The 23,007-nt window shown below is 46.8% G+C and overlaps 1 protein-coding gene across 1 annotated transcript in view; it reads right to left on the reverse strand.

Annotated features, from left to right (window-relative positions):
• Positions 1-22,489, reverse strand: part of IGFN1 (immunoglobulin like and fibronectin type III domain containing 1) — a 40,421-nt gene extending 17,932 nt beyond the window's left edge. The window contains exons 1-12 of the mRNA XM_033080425.1: positions 22,404-22,489; positions 16,797-16,936; positions 10,845-10,913; positions 10,334-10,456; positions 7,442-7,581; positions 6,796-6,895; positions 5,954-6,001; positions 5,366-5,411; positions 4,452-4,626; positions 3,788-3,901; positions 1,705-1,876; positions 823-1,095 (exon numbers count right to left, since the gene is read on the reverse strand). Coding sequence (XP_032936316.1) covers positions 823-1,095; positions 1,705-1,876; positions 3,788-3,901; positions 4,452-4,626; positions 5,366-5,411; positions 5,954-6,001; positions 6,796-6,895; positions 7,442-7,581; positions 10,334-10,456; positions 10,845-10,863 — 1,210 coding nt within the window. The 5' untranslated portion in view covers positions 10,864-10,913; positions 16,797-16,936; positions 22,404-22,489. The remainder of the gene's footprint in view (positions 1-822; positions 1,096-1,704; positions 1,877-3,787; positions 3,902-4,451; positions 4,627-5,365; positions 5,412-5,953; positions 6,002-6,795; positions 6,896-7,441; positions 7,582-10,333; positions 10,457-10,844; positions 10,914-16,796; positions 16,937-22,403) is intronic.
• Positions 22,490-23,007: the final 518 nt, after the last annotated feature.

Below are 23,007 nucleotides of genomic sequence, written 5' to 3' on the forward strand. Positions count from 1 at the left end.
CCTTCCCAGCTTCCTCTGAGCTCCTTCCAGCATTTTTAACTCTAATTGGGAATGAAAAATATTATCTAGCAAGAAGAATGGAATTGATAGTGTAAAACTGAGAATATCAAAAGCTCCCTGAGCCCCTGCCTGCTGCATTGTGATCACTGGGACAGCTTCCTCAAAAACATGTGGGGAGATAGGGAGCATTTTTTTTGATAACTGATGGAGAATGTGGTACTTCATCATAGCTGTAGAACAAACAAGCCAATAGGATTTGTCAGAAGAAATTAAAAGAGGAAAAGTTGGTCTCATTTGAAGAGGAAAGAGGGTCTAACCAGACCTTCCTTTTTCAAAATAGAATTTAGAATCATGGATTCACAAAATGGTCTGGATGGGAAGGGACCTTAAGACTTATCTTGTTCTATCCCTGCCATGGGCAGGGACACCTTCCCCTAGCCCAGGTTGCTCCAAGCCCCATCCAATCTGGCCTTGGACAGTGCCAGGGATGGGGCAGCCACAGCTGCTCTGGGCGCCCTGTGCCAGGGCCTCACCACAAGGAAGAATTCTTTCCCAATATCTGATCTAATCCTGCCCTTGTCCTGTCCCTCCATCCATTTTCCAAAGTCCCTCTGCAGCTCTCCTGGAGCCCCCTTAGGTACTGGAAAGGTCAAAGGTCTCTCGTCTCCTCCACACTGAACACACCCAGTTTTCTCAGCCATAATTTTGGAATTGGAGGCTCAGCAATTTGTTTCCCAGCAGAGCAACGTCTCCCTGAGCCACCAGGCAGTGAAATGTTTTGTGCCAACACACCACAGGCGCAACCCGCTGCCAAGCACTCACATTCCACGAGGAGCCAGGCCCTGGAGGAGCCCTGTCCCACGTCGAGCGTGTACAGCCCACTGTCTGAGGGCCCCACGTTCCTGACAATCAGCTTGTGGGTCAGGCCATCAGGTGTCACGGACATCTGGTGCTTGTCACTGGCCTGGAGGGGATGGCTCTTGTGCAGCCACAGGGGCTCGTGGCAGGGCGTGCACAGCACACACTGAAACTCGGCGTCCCCGGCCTCGGCACAGCGCACGTCTGAGAGCGGCTGCCGGAACCGCACTGGGATGGCTGCAGGGGAAAGCAAGAGCTGTGGGAAGGAAACAGCTGGTTCTGTGCTCCAAGTCAAATTGTTACAGCCAAAGGAGGCAAGAGCAGGAAGTCGTGGTGCCTCTGAGCATTGGCTTACTGAGAAAAAGGAAAAACTCAGATGTGCTTCTGTGCCCAATTCTGAAGAAAAGCAGAAAAGTAGATTTTTGTCTTAATTATCATCTGAGACATTAGTACCTCACAGCTCTGATATGCTGCCAATTTGTAGTCATTGATGTGTTCCTGCAGCACAATACTTGGATTGAACTTATTGTTATTATTCTGAGCTTACAGTAGCAAACTGCAATATGGGATAGCTTAAGGAGTGTGCTCACTGTCACCCACAGCCAGACTGGTACTCAAGCTTAGGCTGCTCCCTTGGACTGCAAATGCAGCACCAAAAGCACTTAATCACCTCCTGCTCTTTTTCACCTATGCCCGACAAGGAGCCCTTACTGGGCAGCACAAAACCAGTCCTCTGTGGTGGTCAGGAGTTACTGAGCTTTGCACTTGTTCCTAGACACAATTTTCCAGAAAAGAATAAGCTTTTGTCACAGTTGCACATCACATCCATCAAACTGAATTCCTTACCTTGAGCATCCAGTTCAGTTGAGAAGATAGGGACATCCTCCACCCTGACCTGGTACACCCCTGCGTCCTCTGGCTGCACATCATTGACAGTGAAGTAGTACCTCCTGCCAACCCTCCTCAGGCAGTGCTTCCTGTACTCGTCCCCTGTCCCGTACCGGAGCCGCTCGCCGTCCTGGGGAGGGCAGGGGAGAGCAGGAGTGTCTTCACAAAGAGCTCAACAGTGCCAGGCATTTCAAACAGATCGGGGCAGCCCGGTGCTACAATCCCCTTGTTGATATAAATGAGTAACCTCACAGTGCCCAGGGTTCCTTGCAGCACACAGGCACTGTCTGGGCAGAGAATCCTGCACAGAGCAGGGCACCAGGCTCTGAAGCTCGCAAAACAGCAGCTCTTGGCTACCCACATAAGGCTCTGAAGCTTAATTAATACACAGTTCTTCCAGCTACAAGGAAAAAGCACTTTCTTGGCTTAGATTTCAGCATCCTCACAGCTGGATGAGCAGGAGAGTTCACCACTTTCTGTAGCACACTTGGGTTACACTGTCCAAATTGTGGTTCATAGACTTAATGTCATATATTTGATCCAGAAGATTCATAACTAGTCTGTCCTCCCCTTCGGGGCATTCTGATTTCCACTGGGTTAAAACCTCTAACCACAACTTGACTAAAAAGAAGGGACTATGGATCCAGAGGGAATGTTTTACATCTCTGAGATCTTCCTTCATAGAGGACATTATAGTGCAGTAACACAATTGAGAAAGTGAATAAAATTTATATGAAACTGTAGATTTTCTGCAGCCTGAAAGACACTGTTGGGGTGATGGTCTTAAACGGAAGGAGGGTCAGGTTAAATATAAGAAAGTAGCTTTTTCCCATGAGGGTGGAGAGGCCCTGGCATAGATTTCCCAGAGAAGCTGTGGCTGCCCCATCCCTGGAAGTGTCCAAGGCCACGCTGGATGGGGCTTGGAGCAACCTGGGCTAGTGGAAGGTGAACTTGCCCAGGGATGACTCTTAAGGTCCTTTCCAACTCAATGAATTTCCTGAAGACACAAGGATGTCAGTAACTGACTGCATGCTCTGTACTTGGATCTACAAATCCCCAGAGATATTCACCACCAAAGATCACCCCCCACCCACACTGCTCCCTAACCAAGCAGGGATCGGCAAAAGATAGACAACTTTAAGGCATTTATTTGCTCTCAACCACTGCCTAGGAGATTACAGTAATTTCACAACTATAAGGCGCACCCTTTTGACTAAAATTTTCCCCCAAACCCGGAAGTGCGCCCTATAGTCCGGTGCACCTTATCTGATGGACAAAATTCAGAAATTTGCCTACCCGGAAGTGAGAGCTGTGAGCCGCGGGGGGAGCCGGCAGGGCCATGGCTGCTGGGCGGAGGTGGGGCGGAGTGGCGGTGGGCACGCCCCGGCCCCGTGGAGGCGGAACGGCACCCCACAGACACGACCCGGCCCCGTGGAGGCGGAACAGCACCCCACAGACACGACCCGGCCCTGTGGAGGCAGGTCGACCCCTCCACAGGCATAGCCCAGCCCTGTGGAGGCAGGACGGCCCCTCCACAGGCATGCCCCGGCCCCGTGCAGACGGGACGGCCCCTCCACAGGCACCCCCCGGCCTCGTGCAGGCAGGGCGGCCCTCCACAGGCACATCCTGGCCCTGTGGAGGGGGCACAGAGGGGCGGCGGCCACAGCCTGGCCCCGGAGAGGCGGCACGGAGCAGCGGCGGGCATGCCCCGGCCCCGCTGGGTACAGGCAGGCCTGGGGGCCCGAGGCACCCCTCCTTCTGGGTACAGGTGGGCCTGGGGGCCCATGGCTGCCGGGTTGAGGCAGGGCCCCGGCCAGCAAACGCGCGGGGGGAGCTGGGGGCGGAGCCTCGCTGCAAAAAAATGTGCGCCTTATAGTCCGGTGCGCCTTATCTGATCTACAAAGTTGCGAGTTTTGCTGACTCCCAGGGGGTGCGCCTTATAGTCCGGTGCACCTTATGGTCATGAAATTACTGTAAACCTTTTCTGCAGAACACTTGAGGGGCTCCTCTGAGCTGCTACTCCCCAACTCATCCCCCTCACCTTGAGCAGGTAAACGTTGCTGCTGCTGTTTTTCAGCTCCATCTCCAGGCTGAATGTAGCATTTCCCTCCTTGTTGACTTTGATGTGTTCAAAGTTCTTCAGATCGTGAATTAACTGCGAAGAAATATTGAAAAACCTAATAAATAAAAGAGTTGCTATGATAGAAGTTCTCCAGCTGTTGAATGAATGTGAAATCTACTTTAAAGAGCTGCCTCTAACATTATGTAGTAGAAGTATCTGTAAGTCACAGTTCTGGCACAGTGAGTTGCAGTGTCTTAAGTGGCCACAGTTTCCTTCTGTATATAAATTATTTTTTGTATGTTGCCTCCTGGTCACTCCCACATTTCCCAGGCCTCTCTATGCCCCTCTATATGTGAAGGCAAATTTTTACTCTTGGACATATAGTTTTTAATTTGGGGTCCAAATTCTTATCAGAGACAACTGAATACCCCTGTGGTCAGTATCTCCTAAAATTTGTGAACTGAGCTTCAAAGAATTCACCAGTATTTTCACCTGCATGAGTAAAGAAGTGGAACTTCTTTAAAATATTTTAATAAATCACTGCTGTACAACAAAATTTCCATCTCCAAAGCAATTTAGGAAGATTTAACCTGTTTTCAGAAGCTGCAATTTGTTAAAAATGAGTGGTTTCAGTTTATTTTACCTTTTCTTGTTCAGTCTCTGTGTCCTTCCTCATCTCCTGCAGCTTCCTCAGCATCCCACGGAAGTCAACAATTCCATATTTCATACAGATTTTCTCATAATCTCTCCTATCTGCATGCAGCAACAGTTGCCACACAGCTTCTTTGTCCAGGGGCTTTGGTTTTGGTGCTGCAACCCTGAGAACCAGGTGGGGGTAACATTCAGACATTTTCATGGACAACAAGATGTCCTGCTTTTCTCTCCCTAATTCACTTTCATATCTCTCCATCATTCCTGTAGTCCACTTAGCCCTGTAGGTGCAGGCAGGAAAGACTGGGACTCTCCCAGAGCAGGTTTTCTGCATCTGTACTACAAATTAAATGGTTCCAGGGAACAGTTTCCACACTGCTGAATTATCACCAGAGGCTCTGGCACAGTTTTGCCCAGGCCAATTGCCTCAGGATTCTGTACAGAAGTCATTATCAGCAATCCTTAGAGCTTCCCACCTGGGAAGGGAAGGATCCTGCTCTGTGCACCTGGCAGTGCAGCTGGGCTGGGAGCCAGACCTCAGCCCCTGGGCAGCCAGAGCCAGCAGTGCATGAAGAGTTGTCCTTTGGACAGGAAGCTACTCATGAGCTAAACACAGGGAAGCAGAGAAACACAGCTTCCCAGTCAAAACCCCGTGGTACAAAGGAAATACCCCTCAAAATGAGGCTGGAACCTTGTGTTTATCCTAGTCCAATGGGCAGTGCCAAGCTGTTCTGGCCTGTCTCTCCAGAGGGAATCTCACCACAACTTTGGACATAAGAAATGTTGTCCTGAAGGTCTGTGGAGCTGTCCCCTACTGTAGAAATACAGTCTCTCTGTTGACTGTGGTCACCCTACGACCAAGAAACATCCAGAAGTGGGAGCATGGTCCTCAGTCCAGAGCCTTACCTCTTCCTCAGCATCTTCTTGGAGTCCAGGAGTGTCTTCTTGAGCTCTGTTACAAGAGTGGTGGAAACAATGAACAGTCACATGCCCAGCATTGTGAAATACATCCTCCCAAAGAAGATATTGCAGAATAACCACTGACAACAGGTCATTCTGCTCAAGAGGTCTTTTCTTCTGGTGGTTTTTTCACACTTTACCAAATAACTCTAAGGAAACTTAGTCAGTTCTCACTGCCATGCTCATCTTTTGAGTGCCAATGAAGTTCATCTCTCCGGAAGGGGCTTCCCTCTAGTGGCACACTATTTTCAGCCATGTTAACAAGTTTGATGCAGATGTGTTTAACATATTCAAATCAATTTTTCCTTTTCTAATGATTCCACAATCATTAATTAGAAAAGCCCAAAACTGTCTAAAATCATCACTTGAGCAAAAGGTAAAGAGCAAGCAGACAGATATGACAGAACATTAGGGGCTCACTAATCCTTCTTTTACTCCAGTCTTTACAAGTTTGGGGTAGCAATAGTGTGGCAGACAGAGTATTATTTGCTCTGGGCCCCAGTAAAATAATACACATATAGATCTTTAACTTACCATCAGCAGCATGAACAGGAACATATTTTGCCTTCTTCTTAAAGCCAACTGATCATTTAGAAGAGAAGAAAGAAGGAAAACAAGCCACAGGATGAACAAGATTAGATTAGCAGCAGTGAACCAATGAGCCATGAAACCATTGTATCTGTTACCAGTGCAAGAGGGAATCCCAGTTTGGATTTCCTTGTCAATCAGACATTTGCTCCCAGTAATCTCTATCTATAAAGGTGATACTTGTATTGCCATTGAGTCTGTGCTTGCTGGAGACTCCACACAGAGGAGGAGAGCATTTTTGCCCTACCAATTTTATGGTCTAAGCAATGGGAGGAAATATCAACATCTTGTTAAGAGATGGAGAGTCAAGGTCAAAATGGCAACTGCAGATAGGTACCTTCTAAACTTACTTGAAAGGCACAGAGGTGGCATGGACGCTTCCAATATCTTCTGCTCAAATGGATTCCAAGAATATCAGTTATATCTGACCCACGAAGTGCCCATTTCTCTGCACTGACTAGGTCCAGAGACAGCCACAGGGATGGATCCCTCCCAAAGGACTGATTCGTTCAACAACATAAAGAAAGGATTGAAGCAGTTCAACACTAAATCCAGAATATCTGATTATGGACCAGTGCAGTGAGCACAATTCTACTTTCTTCTCCCTTGCCTTAAAGCTCACAATGTCAGGAAGCCACCAAAAGATCTCCAGTCCTCAGTGAGGGGAATACCAAACCCTCATACCAAGAGTAGCCAGACAAAGACCTGGACACCCAACCCAGGGAGCAGCACAGAGTCTGCCTGGGAGCACGGGGGCCTGTGGAGAGTCCCAGAGCTGCCAGTCCTACCTTGGATGATCCTGAGGCCAGCACAGCACGAGGCCTCTCCGTAGGCATTGACGGCACAGCAGCGATACAAATCACTGTCATCCAGAACCAGGCTCTTGATCTTCAAAGGGAGAGCACAGAAACTGCTCACACAAAGGGCTGGGGTTCAGTTCACCTTCAGCTTCTCAGAAAGCAGCTAGTCAATGGCACCTCAGAGGCTTCTGCTGTTCCCAGAAGGGGCTCTAAAAAGCTTTGTTTGCTTATCTTTGTATTATCTCAGAGCTGGGGATGTGTAGAATCATGGCATACTCTGAGTTTGAAGGGACCCATAGGATCATCCAGTCCAGCTCCTGGATAGGACACTCTCAACAATCCCAGTCTGTCCCTGAGAGCAGTGTCCAAATGCTCCTGGAGCCCTGGCAGCCTCAGGGCTGTGCCCATTTCCTGGGGGGCCTGATATCCAGCCTGAGCCTGATATCCATCCATTCCCTGATATCCAGCCTGAGCCTGCCCTGATACAGCTCCAGCCCTTCCCTCAGGTCCTGTCCCTGTTTACACAGAGAACAGAGATTGGAGCTGCCCCTCTGCTTCCCCTTTTCCCACTGCAGGTTTTTCCTGTCTATTTCTCTCAGTTCCACAAGTCCTTTCTGATATATTTGATGTTTACCTGCAGAATGAATTCATTTGTAGCACTATTGAAGGACATTTCATATTTGGTAGGATCATCCATTCCTTTCCGTGTACGCGACCATTTCACCTCAGGAGCTGGGACACCTTTGATCACAGCTCTGAAAATGGCAGTTTTACCTTTGAAAAGAGACAAGAATTTAGTTATCTAAGACAGGCTTGAACATGAGGACTCTCAGGCCTGGCCTGTTATTTTATCAAGGGTGGTTCCCAGAGTGAGTAATTTCTGTTATTTTGCACAGAAACATTCTTCAAAAATAACAATAACATCTTCTTTTGCACATCAATAATTCAGGCTTTGTCTGTATTCAATCATAAAAGGCATTTAAAATGTCATTAACCTGCCAGATGTGGCTGCTGACATCTCTGACCATCACTGAAATCAGAAGCCTGACAGCAAGTTCAACACAGACTTGCTTTTTACCCATAAAATGTCCAAATCCCTTCTCATCACACATATTCTCTATCAAATCCCACTGTTTCTCCAATCTTTAACTGGTACCACCTTGCACTCCAAACCCACCAGGCTCTGCTGTTTGAAGAGACAAGGGAGGGAGAAAAGAAGGGAGTTCCTCTCCTTTATCCCTGCTCTCCCAGGAATCTGTGTACCCTGTAGCCTACCATAGAAATCTCCAACAGCTTTCCTACCACCCAGTACAAACCTCTTCCCCAAAAGGCTCCAAAACCACAGAAAATACTGGGAAACAAGTCAGTGAAGTAAATAGAAGGAATAGAAATGGAGATGAGTTTTCCATGGAAACATCTCAGGGAAGAAATGATGACTCTCTCTTATTTTTCAATACTCTTGGTTTTCAGGTGACCAGCATTGTTAAAGATTCTCCCTGGAAAGTCTGGCAATATTTCACACACCTTTCTGCAGTCACCACCACCAAACTTATTTGATGGAACAAGTTCCTGCCAACAGATCCTTATCAAAAGCCTTTGCCAGCCTTTGAGATTGCAGTCTATCTCTTATTAAAGTCTGATTCTAGTTGATTTTTCCCTGTGTTATATTTTAGCCACTTTGGCTGCACGTTCCCATGCTTGCCATCTGTCACAGGAGAATCAGCTCAGCCACTGAACATAGTGGGGTGATGATGATAGAATTAAAGGGCCTCATGGTAGCTCTGCACAGACGCAGAATTACAGTGACCAAACTGAATGCACAGTCTGTATGGGAACTGCAAAGAACCTGCTGAAAATGAAGTAACTTGGAAAATTTACATAGGTGAAAATTTAGACAGGTGAAAACTTAGCCAGTGGCCTTGGGTAGTGCCTGAAAACTGCAGGTGGAGCAGGAGGAAGAGGGACAGGTTCCACTGTGTTCCTTCATAAAACCTTAGTGGGTCCTTGCTATAAATTAGTCACCAAAATTGGGTAGGTCAATCAATAAGGCAATTTATTGATTTGTTGATAAGGAACAGGCAAGCAGCGCTGGGGATGCAGGGAGTCTGTGCTCCGCCAACCCGTCCATGCTACCGTGGTCACTGCCCCTTTTCTAGGCAGTTTCTGGAGGGCTGTGACATGCCCACTGTGCTGGGGTACAAGTCCAAGCAGCCAGAACATGTTGGCTAAGACTCAGGCAGCAGTGGCTCAAACATGTTCTCAGGTTACACTCCTAGCGAGCAGGCAACAGCAGGGACAAGACCGTTCACATTTTCCTTATACATAAAAGTGGATACAATTCATTATTATAGTGACAAAATAATAAAAATACATAAACCCCCAAAAAATTAACAATCTACAACAAAGTGATTTAAACAAATCTAATGAAATCATTAGATTCTCCTGTGTGTCATATCCATGCTTTACTTTGGAATCAGTATTCTTGTTTATATTGATGCCATGGTGTATTTTCGTAATGACATGAATCACTGTGTAACATCTCACAGTCCTGGAAATCCAGGTGAGTGTGGAACACCAAAATCCAAGCTGATGGTTCAGTCCTGGCAGGGAAGAGGAGCTAGACGATGTTCTCAGGCTACTCCACACCAACAAAAAGGAAAAAGACAAAAAGACTCTGCAGGTGCAGAGAGACCTCTGGGAGGCTCTTCACTGATTCCTGTTCTTGGTTCATCAGCTGCCTGCTCTGTGCCAGATCCTTATGTTGTTCCTTACAGAATCATCACAGAACCAGGGAATGGCCTGGCTAGGAGGGACCTCAAAGTCCATTTCATTCCAACCCCTGCCCTGGGCGGGGACACCTTTCATTGTCCCAGGCTGCTTCAGGCTCTGTCTAGCCTGGCCTTGGACACTTCCAGGGATGGAGCAGCCACAGTTTCTCTGGGCACCCTGTGCCAGGGCCTCCCCACCCTCACAGGGAAGAATTCTTTCCCAGTCTAATTCTTTCCCAGTCTAAGAATTCAATCCCATCTAATGCTGCCCTCCGGCAGTGGGAAGCTATTCGCCTTGTCCTGGCACTCCAGGGCCTTGTCCATCTATCCTAGAGCCCTTTTAGGCACAGGAAGGCTGCTATAGCCTAAATAGCACCTGCAGTCAGCTGATGAAAGTGCTGAACACAAGTTGTTTCAACAGGAAAATTAAAAAGCCAACAACTTTTTCAATGTGCTTAATCTTTTGCTGCAAAATCCTTACTGTGAGAGCTTCCTGCAGAATTCAGGAGATTTTCTGTACCCATAAGAGTCAGATGTTGGTCTTGCATACACATAGTGACAACTCAGGAGACCTTTGTGAGTACTGATGGAATTGTCATCAGTGTAACAAAGACTTTGGCCATACAACACTTTTTTAGTGGTCATGTCAAATCACTTAAGAAACTCGCTTGATTTAATCATGATAATTTTTTCATGTAGGTGGGACATGGAGTCAAACCTCCAGATCTGTGGCTTTGCCTGTGTATCAAGAGTCTCACCTTCCTGCAGTGTCAGAGTGAGTGGTTTCTTCTCAAAATCAGGTGTACTGCATCCTTGTGGAACATCATTCACAAACTGAGTGACAACAACTCCTGGGATAGCAGATTTCTTGAAGATTTTTACTAGAAAGGCAAGAAAAGGTACATTCAATTAACATGCTTGTCCTTCAGAAAGAATATCTCAGTCTGCATTACTGCTCCTGCTCAGCTCCTCCTGGACCACAATGGTCCCAGCCATTCCAGTGCCAAAGGCTGTAAATATGTCCCAAGGCTTGGGCATTAAGGTCTGGGATTTTGTGGTATGCAAGTGGAAAATTCTGCAATCAGAGTCCTAATCCAGGACCATCTTGGCTCACAGTTCCAGTGATGGTTTGGACAGGGAAAGCTTTGCATCAGCTTTTGTTCCAAATACAAAATCTAGCAAGAGAAAGGCCCCACTGCCAAGTCAGAGCTAGAGAAGCAAGCTGGGGTTGTTCCCAAGGGTTCCCCAGAGTTATGTCTGTTCTCTCACCTGTCTGTTGGCTGCTCATGGTGCTTTGTTCAGCTTTCTGGGGTCAGCACAAACAGATTTCAAGTTCCCCTTTGAAAAAGACAAATAATTTCATTATTTACAGTTCTCAAGGGAAAGAACAAACCTTAACAGTGCTCCCTTTAGTGACACAGTTGCCACACTTGCCACATCCTTGCAGCCAAATAGAGACAGACCTGCCAATCAGCCTGTCATGCCCAACACAACCTGGGTTATGAGGATGATTAGCAGGGCTGAATGGAAAATGTACACATCCAGCGGCATCCCTCCGTCACCTGGCTTTCCTCTAAAGATCTCCTCTCGTGTTTCAGGCAAGCATTCACCACATGGCACTCACGTGGTGGGTTCTGATGGATGGCAAGAGCAGTTGCTGAGAAGAAAACCACAGAGATGGATGTCTAAACTGGGGCATGGAGCAGAGGTACATCCTGATCTCATTTAGCTTGGTTAAATTAGCAACAGACCTGAGAGCAGACGAGAAGCCTTTAGAAGGGAATGGTGAAGTGTGAGCTTGGCATTAAGTAGTTATTGTTATGGATCACTCAGGGGACCTTCTGCCAAAGGAGTTTCTTTCCCTGTATTTTAAATTGGACAATGTGAAATGTAACACATCCCTGCCTTGCAGCAAGCTGGGAAAGCAGATTCTCTGTCATGTGAGAGATGCTCAGGAACTATAGAGTTACTGCAGCTCTGAAAGAGCAATTAGATTGGATTGCCTGTGGCATTAGTGCTGCATCTCTGTTTACCCTCTGCACTCCTTCAGTCAACAGAGGGACACAGGAACATGCAATTTCCATCAGTTTTGAAAGGCACAGGGATGTTGAGAGGACACCTACACCAAGTATTCATCCTGCTGAGCTCTGTCACCTGGCACCTGATAAAAACACAGGGGGTGACCCCAACATCTCCTTGTCACACCTTCAACTCCGAGCTGCATTGCCTGAGTGAGAATTAGTTTAGAATTAGAATTAGCGTAAGGTAAGAGACAACTTAGTGAGCAAAAATAATTTGTGCTGGATATCCCATAGCCAGGCCAAAGAGAGTGTCACTCACAGTACCTCTGGGTCAGCTTCTGAACCAAAATGTGTTTTGCCATTACCCAGCAGCTGCAAAGAGCCACAGACACCTCCCTACAAAAAGTCACTGGATCCAATTTATCCTTACCACAAATCTTGTTTTGGGGCTCCACACATTCTACAAATCTCAGCAATAACTGACATTTCTGTGAGCCTCCTGTGGAAATGCACTGAGACAACAGCACTGAGAAATGGAAGAGGGTTGTGTGAGCACCAGCCAAGCCCTCTCTCTATGGATGATACAGTTCCCCTAAAGCCATCTGCCCCTGGCCCCTGGCATGTAGTTTAATAGATAAGGGCTCCTAGATATCAAGGCTGAACTGAATTCCTTAAGAAATCAGTCACTTTCCTATCACTTTAGAAGATAATTGGCTAGAAATTAGTTTGTGTAATTGGTCATTTCACCTTTACAACTTTTGACTCAGATTGGATGCTGCCCTTTGTATAACTTTCTATTGGTTGTAATTTCAATCCTCCTTGAACTTATGACTGTGTCCCCTTTGTCTCAGGGGATTCCTGCTTGACCACCCTTCGCATGAAATAAAAATTCTTGTGGAACACGTCTAGTAAGGACCTCCAGTCTTTCTCTGCTGGCTGAGTGAGCTGCTGAGAGGTCCCTGATCGATATCAGTACTCTCCAGTCCTGGCAGAGACAAGAAAACAGTTCACATCTCTCCTGTTCCCTCCTGGCCTGATCTGGGTGACCTCTGCTGCTCCCACCACAAGGGGTTTGCATTTCAGCTGTGTGCTGCTAGTCTGGCACATCACGCAGTTCCTCCTATAAACCCTTGGGGGATGTCTTAAAACTTGGGAATGAAGGGAATGAGGAGTTTGTGGGAAGGAAAAGACACCAAACTGAACTGAAAAGAAGCTGGTTCCAGGGCACTCTGTCCTGCCATGGGCAGGGAATTGCACAGTAAATGGTTGAGATTTTGAGAGGCTCTTGATCACCCTCTTATGGATTCAATTTGTCCTCCACAGTAGTGAGCCGTATTAACAACAAACATAATCCCCTATTGCCTCTTGTATCTTCCTAAACATGTCACCACTCCTAGAGCTGGTATGCCTGATGCTTACAGCACTCACCAAACAGGATGACCTGATACCAGCTTCCCCTAAGCTCTGTTTATGTTACACTTGCATTTATTCTTTGCTAATCCTGACTCCTTTCCTCCACACTGGGCAGTGGTGAGAAGCAGCTACCCTGAAACAGCAACATAGTCCAAACTCAGCTCCAAAGCCTTTCCTTACATCTCCAAGTGTTTCATGTGAGAATGTTTCATTCCCAGCCTGGTTTGACAGTGGAAATGTGTCACCATAACTAGAAACTGCTGAGAGAGGGTTAAATTCAAATCTAGTTTGGTAAAACCCCCAAATACTGACAATATTTGCACAGGCAGTAACAGCTCCATCTCTCAGTGCACAACATGCACTGTGTATAAACTGCTAAGTTTACAGAATCTTAAAGATTTCAGACATCTACTTGGATTAAAAATAAGCTCCTGTGAGTCCTTAAACTCCTGTGAATTCCTGACTTCTGGAGAATGAGAAGGAAGCATGTTAATGCCACACATTGATTGCAGGGTCAAAATAACAGTGCTGGATATAAAGGGAACATTCCTTCAGTGTAATGAATCCAATCACGTTGCATTTTCCAGTGTCTTGTGTATTAAATAAGGACCAGAAAATAACACCCTGGTTGGCACAGAGTCATTAAACCCTACCGCTGCTTACTTTTAAAATTTTTACTCTGTTGTTACATGAACAACCATGGTTTTGTTCTGACTCCAGTTCAATCTAGAAAAAAAAAAATCACAGAATTTTTAAAATGAGATAGCAAAAGCCTTCCAAAAATTGTTGTAGTGTAATTAATAGTTTCCCTCACAAGTGTTTGAAACACTGGTGTACACATGAGGATGATTTATTCAATGGAATAAATGCTTCCAAGAGAGAGCCACCCCTCCCCAGGTGAATGCTGCTAACACCCCCTGCAAAACGGGGTGACACTGGAAACACCTTAACATTCTCACTCCTCTGTAAAACACATCCCTGTCATGCATTAGCCTTGTTCAGATATCCACTTGGCCATTCTTCATTCCAGGCAGAAGTCTGCTTTGCAGCGGAAGGGACATCCCCACTGGAGACAGAGGGAAAGCTTCTGCAGCTTTGAGTGTAGAGCTGGAGCAAGCCCTTGGCTACTGACAACATTTTTTATGTCCCAAAATAAAGTGGCAAGCCTGGCAGGGTGGGATGGTGCCCTTCATCCTGTGTGTTCATCAATCTGTCTGGATGAGACAGAGCAAGAGACCATTCCCTGTGAGCCTGACTGGACACCAGTTCTGTGGCCATAAATCAGCTGAGTGAATAAGCAAAACACTTGAGAGTCAGAGGATTTGTAGGTATTGGGGGTGTCACAGGGAGTTATTTATGGGCTTCAGACAGTGCAGTACACAGACAAGATGTGACATAATTGCTGGCAGACTGGTGAGCAAAATCAGCCAGACCTGTAGGGAAGTGACACGCAATGAGTGGTTCATGGGGAGGGGATGGGTGTAGAGGTTCAGGACATGCCACAGGCATTGCACAAGCACAGATACAGCAAGGACAAAGCCATTAGCACAGATTTAAACCAGTAATTATAAAGTAATCAGCAACAGAGGTAGAATTCTCTTTCATAGGAGCATCATGGAATATGCTAAGCTGGAAGGGACCCACAGGGATCATCCAGTCCAACCCCTGGCCCTGCACAGACACCCCAACAATCCCACCCTGTGCACCCCACTAAGAGCACTGTCCAAATACCCCTGGAGCTCTGGCAGCCTCGGGGCTGTGCCCATTCCCTGGGGAGCCTGGGCAGGGCCCAGCACCCTCTGGGGGAAAAACCTTTCCCTGATATACAGCCTACATCTCGCCTGACAAAGCTTTTCTCTTTGTGAGTCTCTTTGAATTTCTTTTTGTAAATAATGAAAATCAGGGCAGTCCTGGCACAGAAAATGTTCTAAACAAAATCACTAATTGTTGTGAGCTCAGTCAAATCCTAGCTGTGCATTACCCCAGAGATCCAGATACTCCGTGAATATATTTCACCTAAAATTTCTCCTTTAGCTTTGGGTTGGCTTTCTGTGGGTTTTTTTGTTAACTTGAAATAATCTTTTGAGCTTGAGTCTTCCCATTTCAGATGAATTTTAAAGGAAAATTTCAACTGCTTTGGTAAGAACCACAGAACTGAAGGCCAATGAACCGCAGAAGGGAAACTTCATGAAAACTTCAGAGCAGGTCACAGAGGGGGAACGTCACAAGTTCTCCAGTGATGAATGGAGGTCTTGTGCAGAGTGGGGAGGAATGCCCAAGGATCAGATTTTGTGTGACTTATCCCTTTGGTAAATCTATACCCGACCTGATCTTCTGCTCTGCCCCAGGGATTATGAACACAACCTAAGTGCTTGCTCAGGATCCACAGACACACAAACTAGACACCCCATACCCATTTATGTATGAAAGTGGCACTGATACCAAAGGCCAAGAGGAGACACACACCATCCCTATTTTCTAAGGGAGCAAAAGCCATTAAGCCCCACCAGTAAGCAGTGAATTCTTCAGAGAGAAATCAGAGCACGGAGATTGAATTAAAACCTTTGGATGGATTGAAATATATTAAGCCACTCATACATGAAGTAGAAGTGTAAGTTTAAGTTTTAGATAAGTAAGTTTAAGTAAGTAAGCATGTATTTTAAGTGCTTTAAAGAGTAAAGTTCTTAGATGCCAGTGTAGAAGAACAAGTTCTAGTGAAGGCTGAAAAACATAGTCCTAGATACTAGTGTTGAAAATAAGTTTCTGTATAGGCTCCAAGAACATAGTTTTAGACATAATAAAACTATAGTGAGAATATTGCTTACACTTTTTAGATCTAACAAGGTAGACCATATGCGTAATTTATACTGACATGCAACCTGACGTGCCAAGAAACTAGAATTCTAATAGGTTAAGAAGAAATGGTTCGGGTTCATGTTTTTAGCTTATTGGATAATTTGTGTATAAGAATCTATGCACTGGGGAGAGATTTGTTCCTGCTCTTGCTCTCTCTTTCTTCTCTCCTCATCGCTATCATCCTTGCCTGAAGAAAACAGGAGCTGCGGCAGCAGCACTGGCCTTCCTGGGACCTCAACAGGAGCAGCTTCTACTTCTAACTGGGACTTTTCTTCAATTTAGAACTCTATACCAAGCATGGACTTTAATGCTTGTGGCTCTTTGCCTTTCGAGACCGATGTGCCTTTACAATAAACAACTTTAGAGCAACTAATAGCTGCTCGGTTCTTTTGAAGAGAGCAACCGCAATCTGACAAAGCAGGACAGTGAATCCACGTCCCCTTGGGAGCAGCAGGGGTGGGATGGCAGCATGAGAACCAGTCAGGCTGTGCCTTTCCTGGCCACAATACTCCCATAGAGTTTTCATAACAGAAACAGACTTTGATACTGGCAATAGATTTAAAGCAAATATCACAGAGCAAACACACCAGTGTCTCACTGCCAGGAAGGAAAGATAACATATCCATACTCACTGTCTAGGATGAAAACCCTTAGAAACCATAGTGTATCTATGCCACAAGTCTCCTGTCAGCTCCAAGGGACAATGACAGCAGATCTTCAACAGCCTGGCATCTTCCCAGTGAAATCCAAGGAAATTAGTGTACCCTACAGGAGCCAAACACTACAGGAGCCCACTACTGCCAGAACATTTACAACCATTTCCATTTACTGCAACACAAAGCCACATTCAGTGTGACAACAAAGGTGTCACTTCCCACTGCCAGCTCTGCATCACCCCCACACAAATCAGTGGTGACATGGCCAAACTCACCACTCTCTACAGGCTGAGCTTCTGAAATGATCCTGTGGAAGTCACTTCTGCGTCTCCAGGCCCGCAGTACCTTTGCTCACTCAGAGCACAGAGCTCTTCATAGTTGTCCAGGAGGGCCCCTGGTCCCAGATATCAGTGACCTGTGGGAAGGAAGATAAGCCCCTTATAAGCCCTGGTGTAAATGTCACCAAATGGCAAAAGAAACAGCAAACTGTTGTACCGCTCACAACTCTCCACTCTCACAGAAGTTGAAGCTGTGCCCAGGAGCTGCTGGGTGTCTCCACACTGAGCTGAAACAGCCCTGGGGAGTCATTATAGCCCCACACTCCCCCAAACCAGGGGAGGTGCCCTGGAGCCCTTGGCAAGGCCAGTCATGGCCAGGGCCAGCCTGGCCAGATGCGACCATCACTCAAGGCCAGGCTGCATCTCCAATGCAAGACCTTGTGCCTCAAAGAAGGACAAACATTTGTGCGGATCCAAGGAAAGGACAGGCTCCACACCAGGTTGTGTAGGACACACCAGCAGATGGATGTGTCCTACTCAGAGTCTTAGGAAATCTCACAATTCCTTAGCAGAGAAGTAAAACCAGTGAATGATTACATCTGTGTGTGGTCGACCATGCCTGAGCTTGGTCCACCAGTGGAAGATTCCCTGTCCATGTCAGGGAGTTGGAATTAGATGGTCTTAAAGTTCTCTTCCAACCCAGGTATTCTGGGACCTCTGATTTCCATGGAAAGCTTTACACCAGAAGTACAAGTTCAGTGTATCGTGACCCCAAATCTCTTGCTTCCAGTCTGCCCTTGTAGACCTTGTAAACCTTCCTTCTTCTGCTCAGAAAGCTTCCCTAAAGCAGAGGAGCTTTTGCTTAATTCCTGAGTTCACAGACGTGGCCAGTCTGGGACTGCAGGTTCCCTTCTCCCAGCAACTCAACCTGCAGACAACAAAACCTGACTAGCCTGAAGGCTGCCTTCACTCACTTCAGCCTGAGAGCCCACAGCCATTGCTTCCCTTTGCATTGGGTAAATAAATTAATATTAAATCTCATGTTCAATTGGAGAGGAAGGGCTGGATCCAGGAGATGGCAAGAGAAGTGTTTTTACTGTGATGGCCTGGGTACACAGGTTGGCTGGACTGGCAGAACCAGAAGAAGGCTTTCCTCTGGTTTCCTATGAGAAGATGATAATTTTAAAATCTGAGGCTAATGAGGAAGGAACATACAGAAAACCCTTGATGCCACAGCTTAGACTCCTATTAAATTGCATCAAGACAGAAGTACCACAGAGCACCATTTCCATCAGTCTGAGAAAGAAGATTCTCATCCAGGTATCAAAACCTTCTCCCTTGCAGGGCTGGATATCACCATTTCAAACACGCATTTAAAAGATAAATGTGAAATTTAAATTCTGGAGTAATTTTCTTCATTCCTTCTTTCTTTTCAACCATTGTTGCTGGTGACAGTGTTTAAACCTTCCCAGTTCATGAGAACAGCATGACAACAGAGGAAAATAGAATTGCTCAAACTGATGCCTGAGCTAAGATCCTTCAGCTCTATATCCCCTGCTATCTTTGCAGTAATGTAAAAGTAGAAAGTAGAAGTAATTACAAAGTCAAATATAAACCATTTGAAAGTTGATAAGCCAAGAAAATAAGACAACAGCAATCTGGGAAATCTGGACTGCTGCTGGAAAATCCTCTCAGTAGCAGCCACTGTTTTCTAGCAGTGTGGGACCCCCACAGCATTTTCACCTGTTTTGGACAATGATCATCCCAAAGATGCTCGGTCAGACATAAGTCCTGCTGCTCCAGGACAGCAGTTTGTGGCTTTAGTGACTAGATACTGCACCATTAATGAGCCCCACTGCCAGACAAGAGAGTAACACTGGGTAAGCCCTAGGAGTGCTCCCACAGAAAGCATTTCCCTGCCTCTACTGAAACCTGAATTCAGCTCTCCTCAGCTGCAGCAGGAGCAAAGTAATCCCTGAGTTATTCAGAACCACACGGATTTCTGCTGTTCCTCTTCCCACGTGCTCTCCCTTTCCAGGCATTTGCTCCCCACAGAAAAGTGCTAATGGCATTTAGTCTCCAATCACATTTAGTTGTTGGGTCTCAATAACTGAGGAATTCCTAATTAGGACAGTGGGGTCTAACAAGTCCCAGGAGAGCCACAATTGCTCCTGTTCCACTGGTCCCACAAACCTGATTGTGTTTTGCCTCATTTCCAGCCCTGGTTTTACAGTTTTCTTGGGGCCTCTCATCCAGAGGGACTGATAATTTAAAACCATCTGCAACAGAGCAACCTCCTCCAAGAGCTTGACCTTCTTCCATTTCACAGCTTGTTTTCCACCCACCCACCCAAGGCCCTGTTAACCCCTGTGTGCCAGGGCTGAGCTGCCGCTGGGAAGTGGCAGAATGTCCCAGCAAGGCCGGGACACTCGGTGGACACAGCTTTCCCTGCAGAGGAGACACGTTTTTCCCTGAAACAAAGTCCATTTTTGCCTAAGGAGGGGCAGTGAAGAAATGTCATGAGGCAACAGCTGAAGGACAGTTATTTCAGATTGAATGAAAAACTCTGTTTTAACTGGAAACAAGACTCTTCCAACATTCTGTTTTCCCTGTAATTCCCTTCTTGGAATATCGGTGTCAAGTCTTCCTGCTTCAAGCAGTGACAACTGGCACATCTTCCTACAGACTTTGGCACCCACACGGCTCAGAGAGGGCAAGAACTCAAGAAAGCAAGACCTGGTAGGTCCAAAACCCTGTCTGGATTTTCAGTCCATAAAGAAATAACCAAAATCAAGAACCAGGCCAAGACACCCCATTTCCCTGCAGCCTGGTGGACAGATCTGACTGCCCTAAGGGTGGAGGTGGTGGCAGGGAGACTTCTTTCAGGCAGAAATATTCACATATGAAATGGGTTAAGATGTGCAAACTCGGTGGTCATGTTCCAAGTCCATCTTGATGTAACAGCAATGAGAATCCCATAAACACTATACAAGAAAATGGGCATAGAATATGGTATAAAGCCCCAAATTCAGTGAAGATTAGAGGTACCTGCAGCCCTCCAACCACTCAACACACTACACTATATCAGGTGAGTCTGGTCATGCTAGTCATGTGTGAGTACATGGACATTGTCTGTTCAGACCAGGCCAAGGGCCAGCTGGGTGACAGAAGAGCATTTTGGTTTTCCCAGGAAAATGCCCTGCACCAGGGTGAGTGCCCCAGCGAGTCTTCCATACTCACAACATTTGAATTCAAGTAAGTGTGATGTTCCAATTACTGAATACTTGCTGCTCTTTTCAGTGGGAGATGCCCATTCCCATTCCAGTCACTCAACACCAGTTCACTCATGTTTTAGAGTCCAGAAGAAATTGAAGGGACTTATTTCAGGCTTGAACCTGTGGTTATTTTCCCTCCCCACTGAGGTGCCAGTGTGTCTCTCTGTCACCATCAAGCTGAGGGCTGCTGTCACTGTGCACACAGAGCCAGGGTCAGACCCACTGCAGTTCATTGGACTTTCATACAACACAAAGAGATCAGAACCAAGAGAATGAATGCAAGAGGCACCAGTGCTCTGCTTTCACAGTTCAAATCAGCTTCCTCATTCCCACACTACAGAGAATTCCTTCTGTTTGCTTGCTGAGTTCTCTTCTCACTGCTTTAGTGTTTGCATCCATGACTGACTGAAGGGGTTTGCTAGCACAATCTAGGATTTAGTTGGCGCCTGGTTGCCTACAAACCCAACATTCCCCCTTTTCCTGGTAATAGTTATTCCCATTACTATCTTCCTTGCATGTTCCAATCCTGGGGCTGGGATCTTCTTACCATTTTCCACCCACAAAACAAAATAGTGGGCAACAGACATTTAATAAAGACTCACCAAAGATGTGATTAAACATCAACTTATTAACAGACATATCCCTCCACCAGGACTTTCCACCTCCCTTGAGACACTGGACTTTAATGAATACAGGGAACAAGGGTGCCTGAACCTCTTCCATTTGACCCTACATGGCCATCAGGCTTTGCTAAATGTCCCTCTCCAGCTAAAATTAATTGTGTGTTGGGGCCACTTCACAGACACCACCCCTCAGGCATCCAGAGGGTTAATAAAGCTCACTGCATGCAGCACATTAAACAATAAATTGCAACCAGGGGTTGAAGGCTTTATCTCCATCCCCTGCTCAGCCTCAAGCCAGAGACACAGCAAACCCTCCAGTTCTGAGTTCTTTGTGTTGGTACAGGATTTATTGTGCCCCAACCTGCAAGTGGCAACAGATGAAACAAGCCCCATCCTGGCCTGACCAGCTGTTTTGATGTTTCATTCCCTGATGTGCTGGGAAGATTGACACTGAAATAAATGGTAATAAAGTCTCTCTGGAACCTCAAGAGGCCACAGCATGTGTCACCTTCCTTCTGTGTCTGTGTGGTACACCAGAATTAATCACAACATTCCTGGTAGTGCTGGACCTGTGCTGGCACCAATGAATGTCTGGCACCAACAGAGGTGACAGAGGACTCCCATTTCTGGGAATGCTGCCCCATTCCTTCTGAAGCTTGTTCACTGTCACACTCTCTCTTTATCCAGCACGACAATATCAGAATAAAATAAGTGTTATGTTGAGCCAGAAAATTATGCCAGCATCCAATGGAGAAATAATCAAAACCACAGAATTATAAAATCATGGAATGTTTGGGTTGGAAGGGACCTTAAGGCTCAGCTCATTCCACTCCCCACCAAGGCAGGGAACATCAGGTTGTTTAGATACTCCTCCAGAAAACAGAAATATAGAAAAACACAGAAATACAGAAAAACATGGAAATAGAGAAAAACAGAAAAAGAGAGGCTCTTTCTCCTTTCACCCCCACTTGTTCTGTGAATCCTGTGGTTTCACAGAAGGGTCACTGAGCTCCCCTCTCTGCAGGAATGAAGTTCCCAGGTCTGTACCTGTTCAGGATCCGTCCTGCTGCAGGATCTGTCCCTGTGCAGGGTCTGTCCCTGTTCAGGATCTGTTCCTTTACAGGATCTGTCCCTTTACAGGATCTGTCCCTGTTCAGGATCTGTCCCTGTGCAGGGTCTGTCCCTGTGCAGGGTCTGTCCCTGTGCAGGGTCTGTCCCGGTTCAGGGTCTGTCCCTGTTCAGGATCTGTCCCTTTACAGGATCTGTCCCTTTACAGGATCTGTCCCTTTACAGGGTCTGTCCCTGTGCAGGATCTGTCCCTGTTCAGGATCTGTCCCTTTACAGGATCTGTCCCTTTACAGGGTCTGTCCCTGTTCAGGATCTGTCCCTTTACAGGGTCTGTCCCTGTTCAGGGTCTGTCTCTGTGCAGGATCTGTCCCTGTTCAGGATCTGTCCCTGTTCAGGATCTGTCCCTTTACAGGGTCTGTCCCTGTGCAGGGTCTGTCCCGGTTCAGGATCTGTCCCTTTACAGGGTCTGTCCCTGTTCAGGATCTGTCCCTTTACAGGGTCTGTCCCTGTGCAGGGTCTGTCCCTCCGCGGGTGTCCCCCCACCTCTCCTGCCTTGCGCAGGTGATCACACGGAGCTGAAACGCAGCAGAGCTCCCAAAAATGCGGCTCCGGGTTCGGAGCAGGTACGCAGCACTCACCTGCGCTGTCACCCTGAGTGTCCTCTCTAGCCGAGTGCTGTGGCAGCCGCAGCTGCAGCCAGGGCTGGGCTGGGTCAGTGCGGGTCTGCCCGGACTGGGCCAGGCTGGAGCTCCCGGGCTGTCCCTCCGCGCCGCCTCCGTCCCGCCGCTGTCCCGGAGCGGTGTCACCCGCGGGCGGGGCCGCCTGTCACAGGGCTGTTAGCCTGCGAGACATCCAGAGGATTGGGATTTTTATGGACACCCGGGCACCTGCCTCCTATTTGTTATTATTTCAGTCCATTCCAGTAATGGTGCTGAGCAAATTTGAGATGAACGTAATTCTTCAGCATTTCACAAGTCAGTGGGATGGTGCTTTGTCTGTGGATTGGGTTTCCTCTTCACAGCAACTCGTTACAAACTATGATACAACTGAAGAGCTCTCGATGTTTCAAAGGAAACTGCAGTTCAACCAGTTTCAATCCCATTTCAGGAATAAGTAGAGTCCCTAACAGAATAGATAAGCTGAACTTCAAATAAAAGTATTTGCCCGAGTATGGTCAAAGACGAAGCTTCTTCACATACTACTCCTTTTCAAAAATAATTCCTTGAAAAGTCAGATTTGTAA

The sequence above is a fragment of the Catharus ustulatus genome, chromosome 25, assembly GCF_009819885.2.
Source record: "Catharus ustulatus isolate bCatUst1 chromosome 25, bCatUst1.pri.v2, whole genome shotgun sequence".
NCBI lineage: Eukaryota > Metazoa > Chordata > Aves > Passeriformes > Turdidae > Catharus > Catharus ustulatus.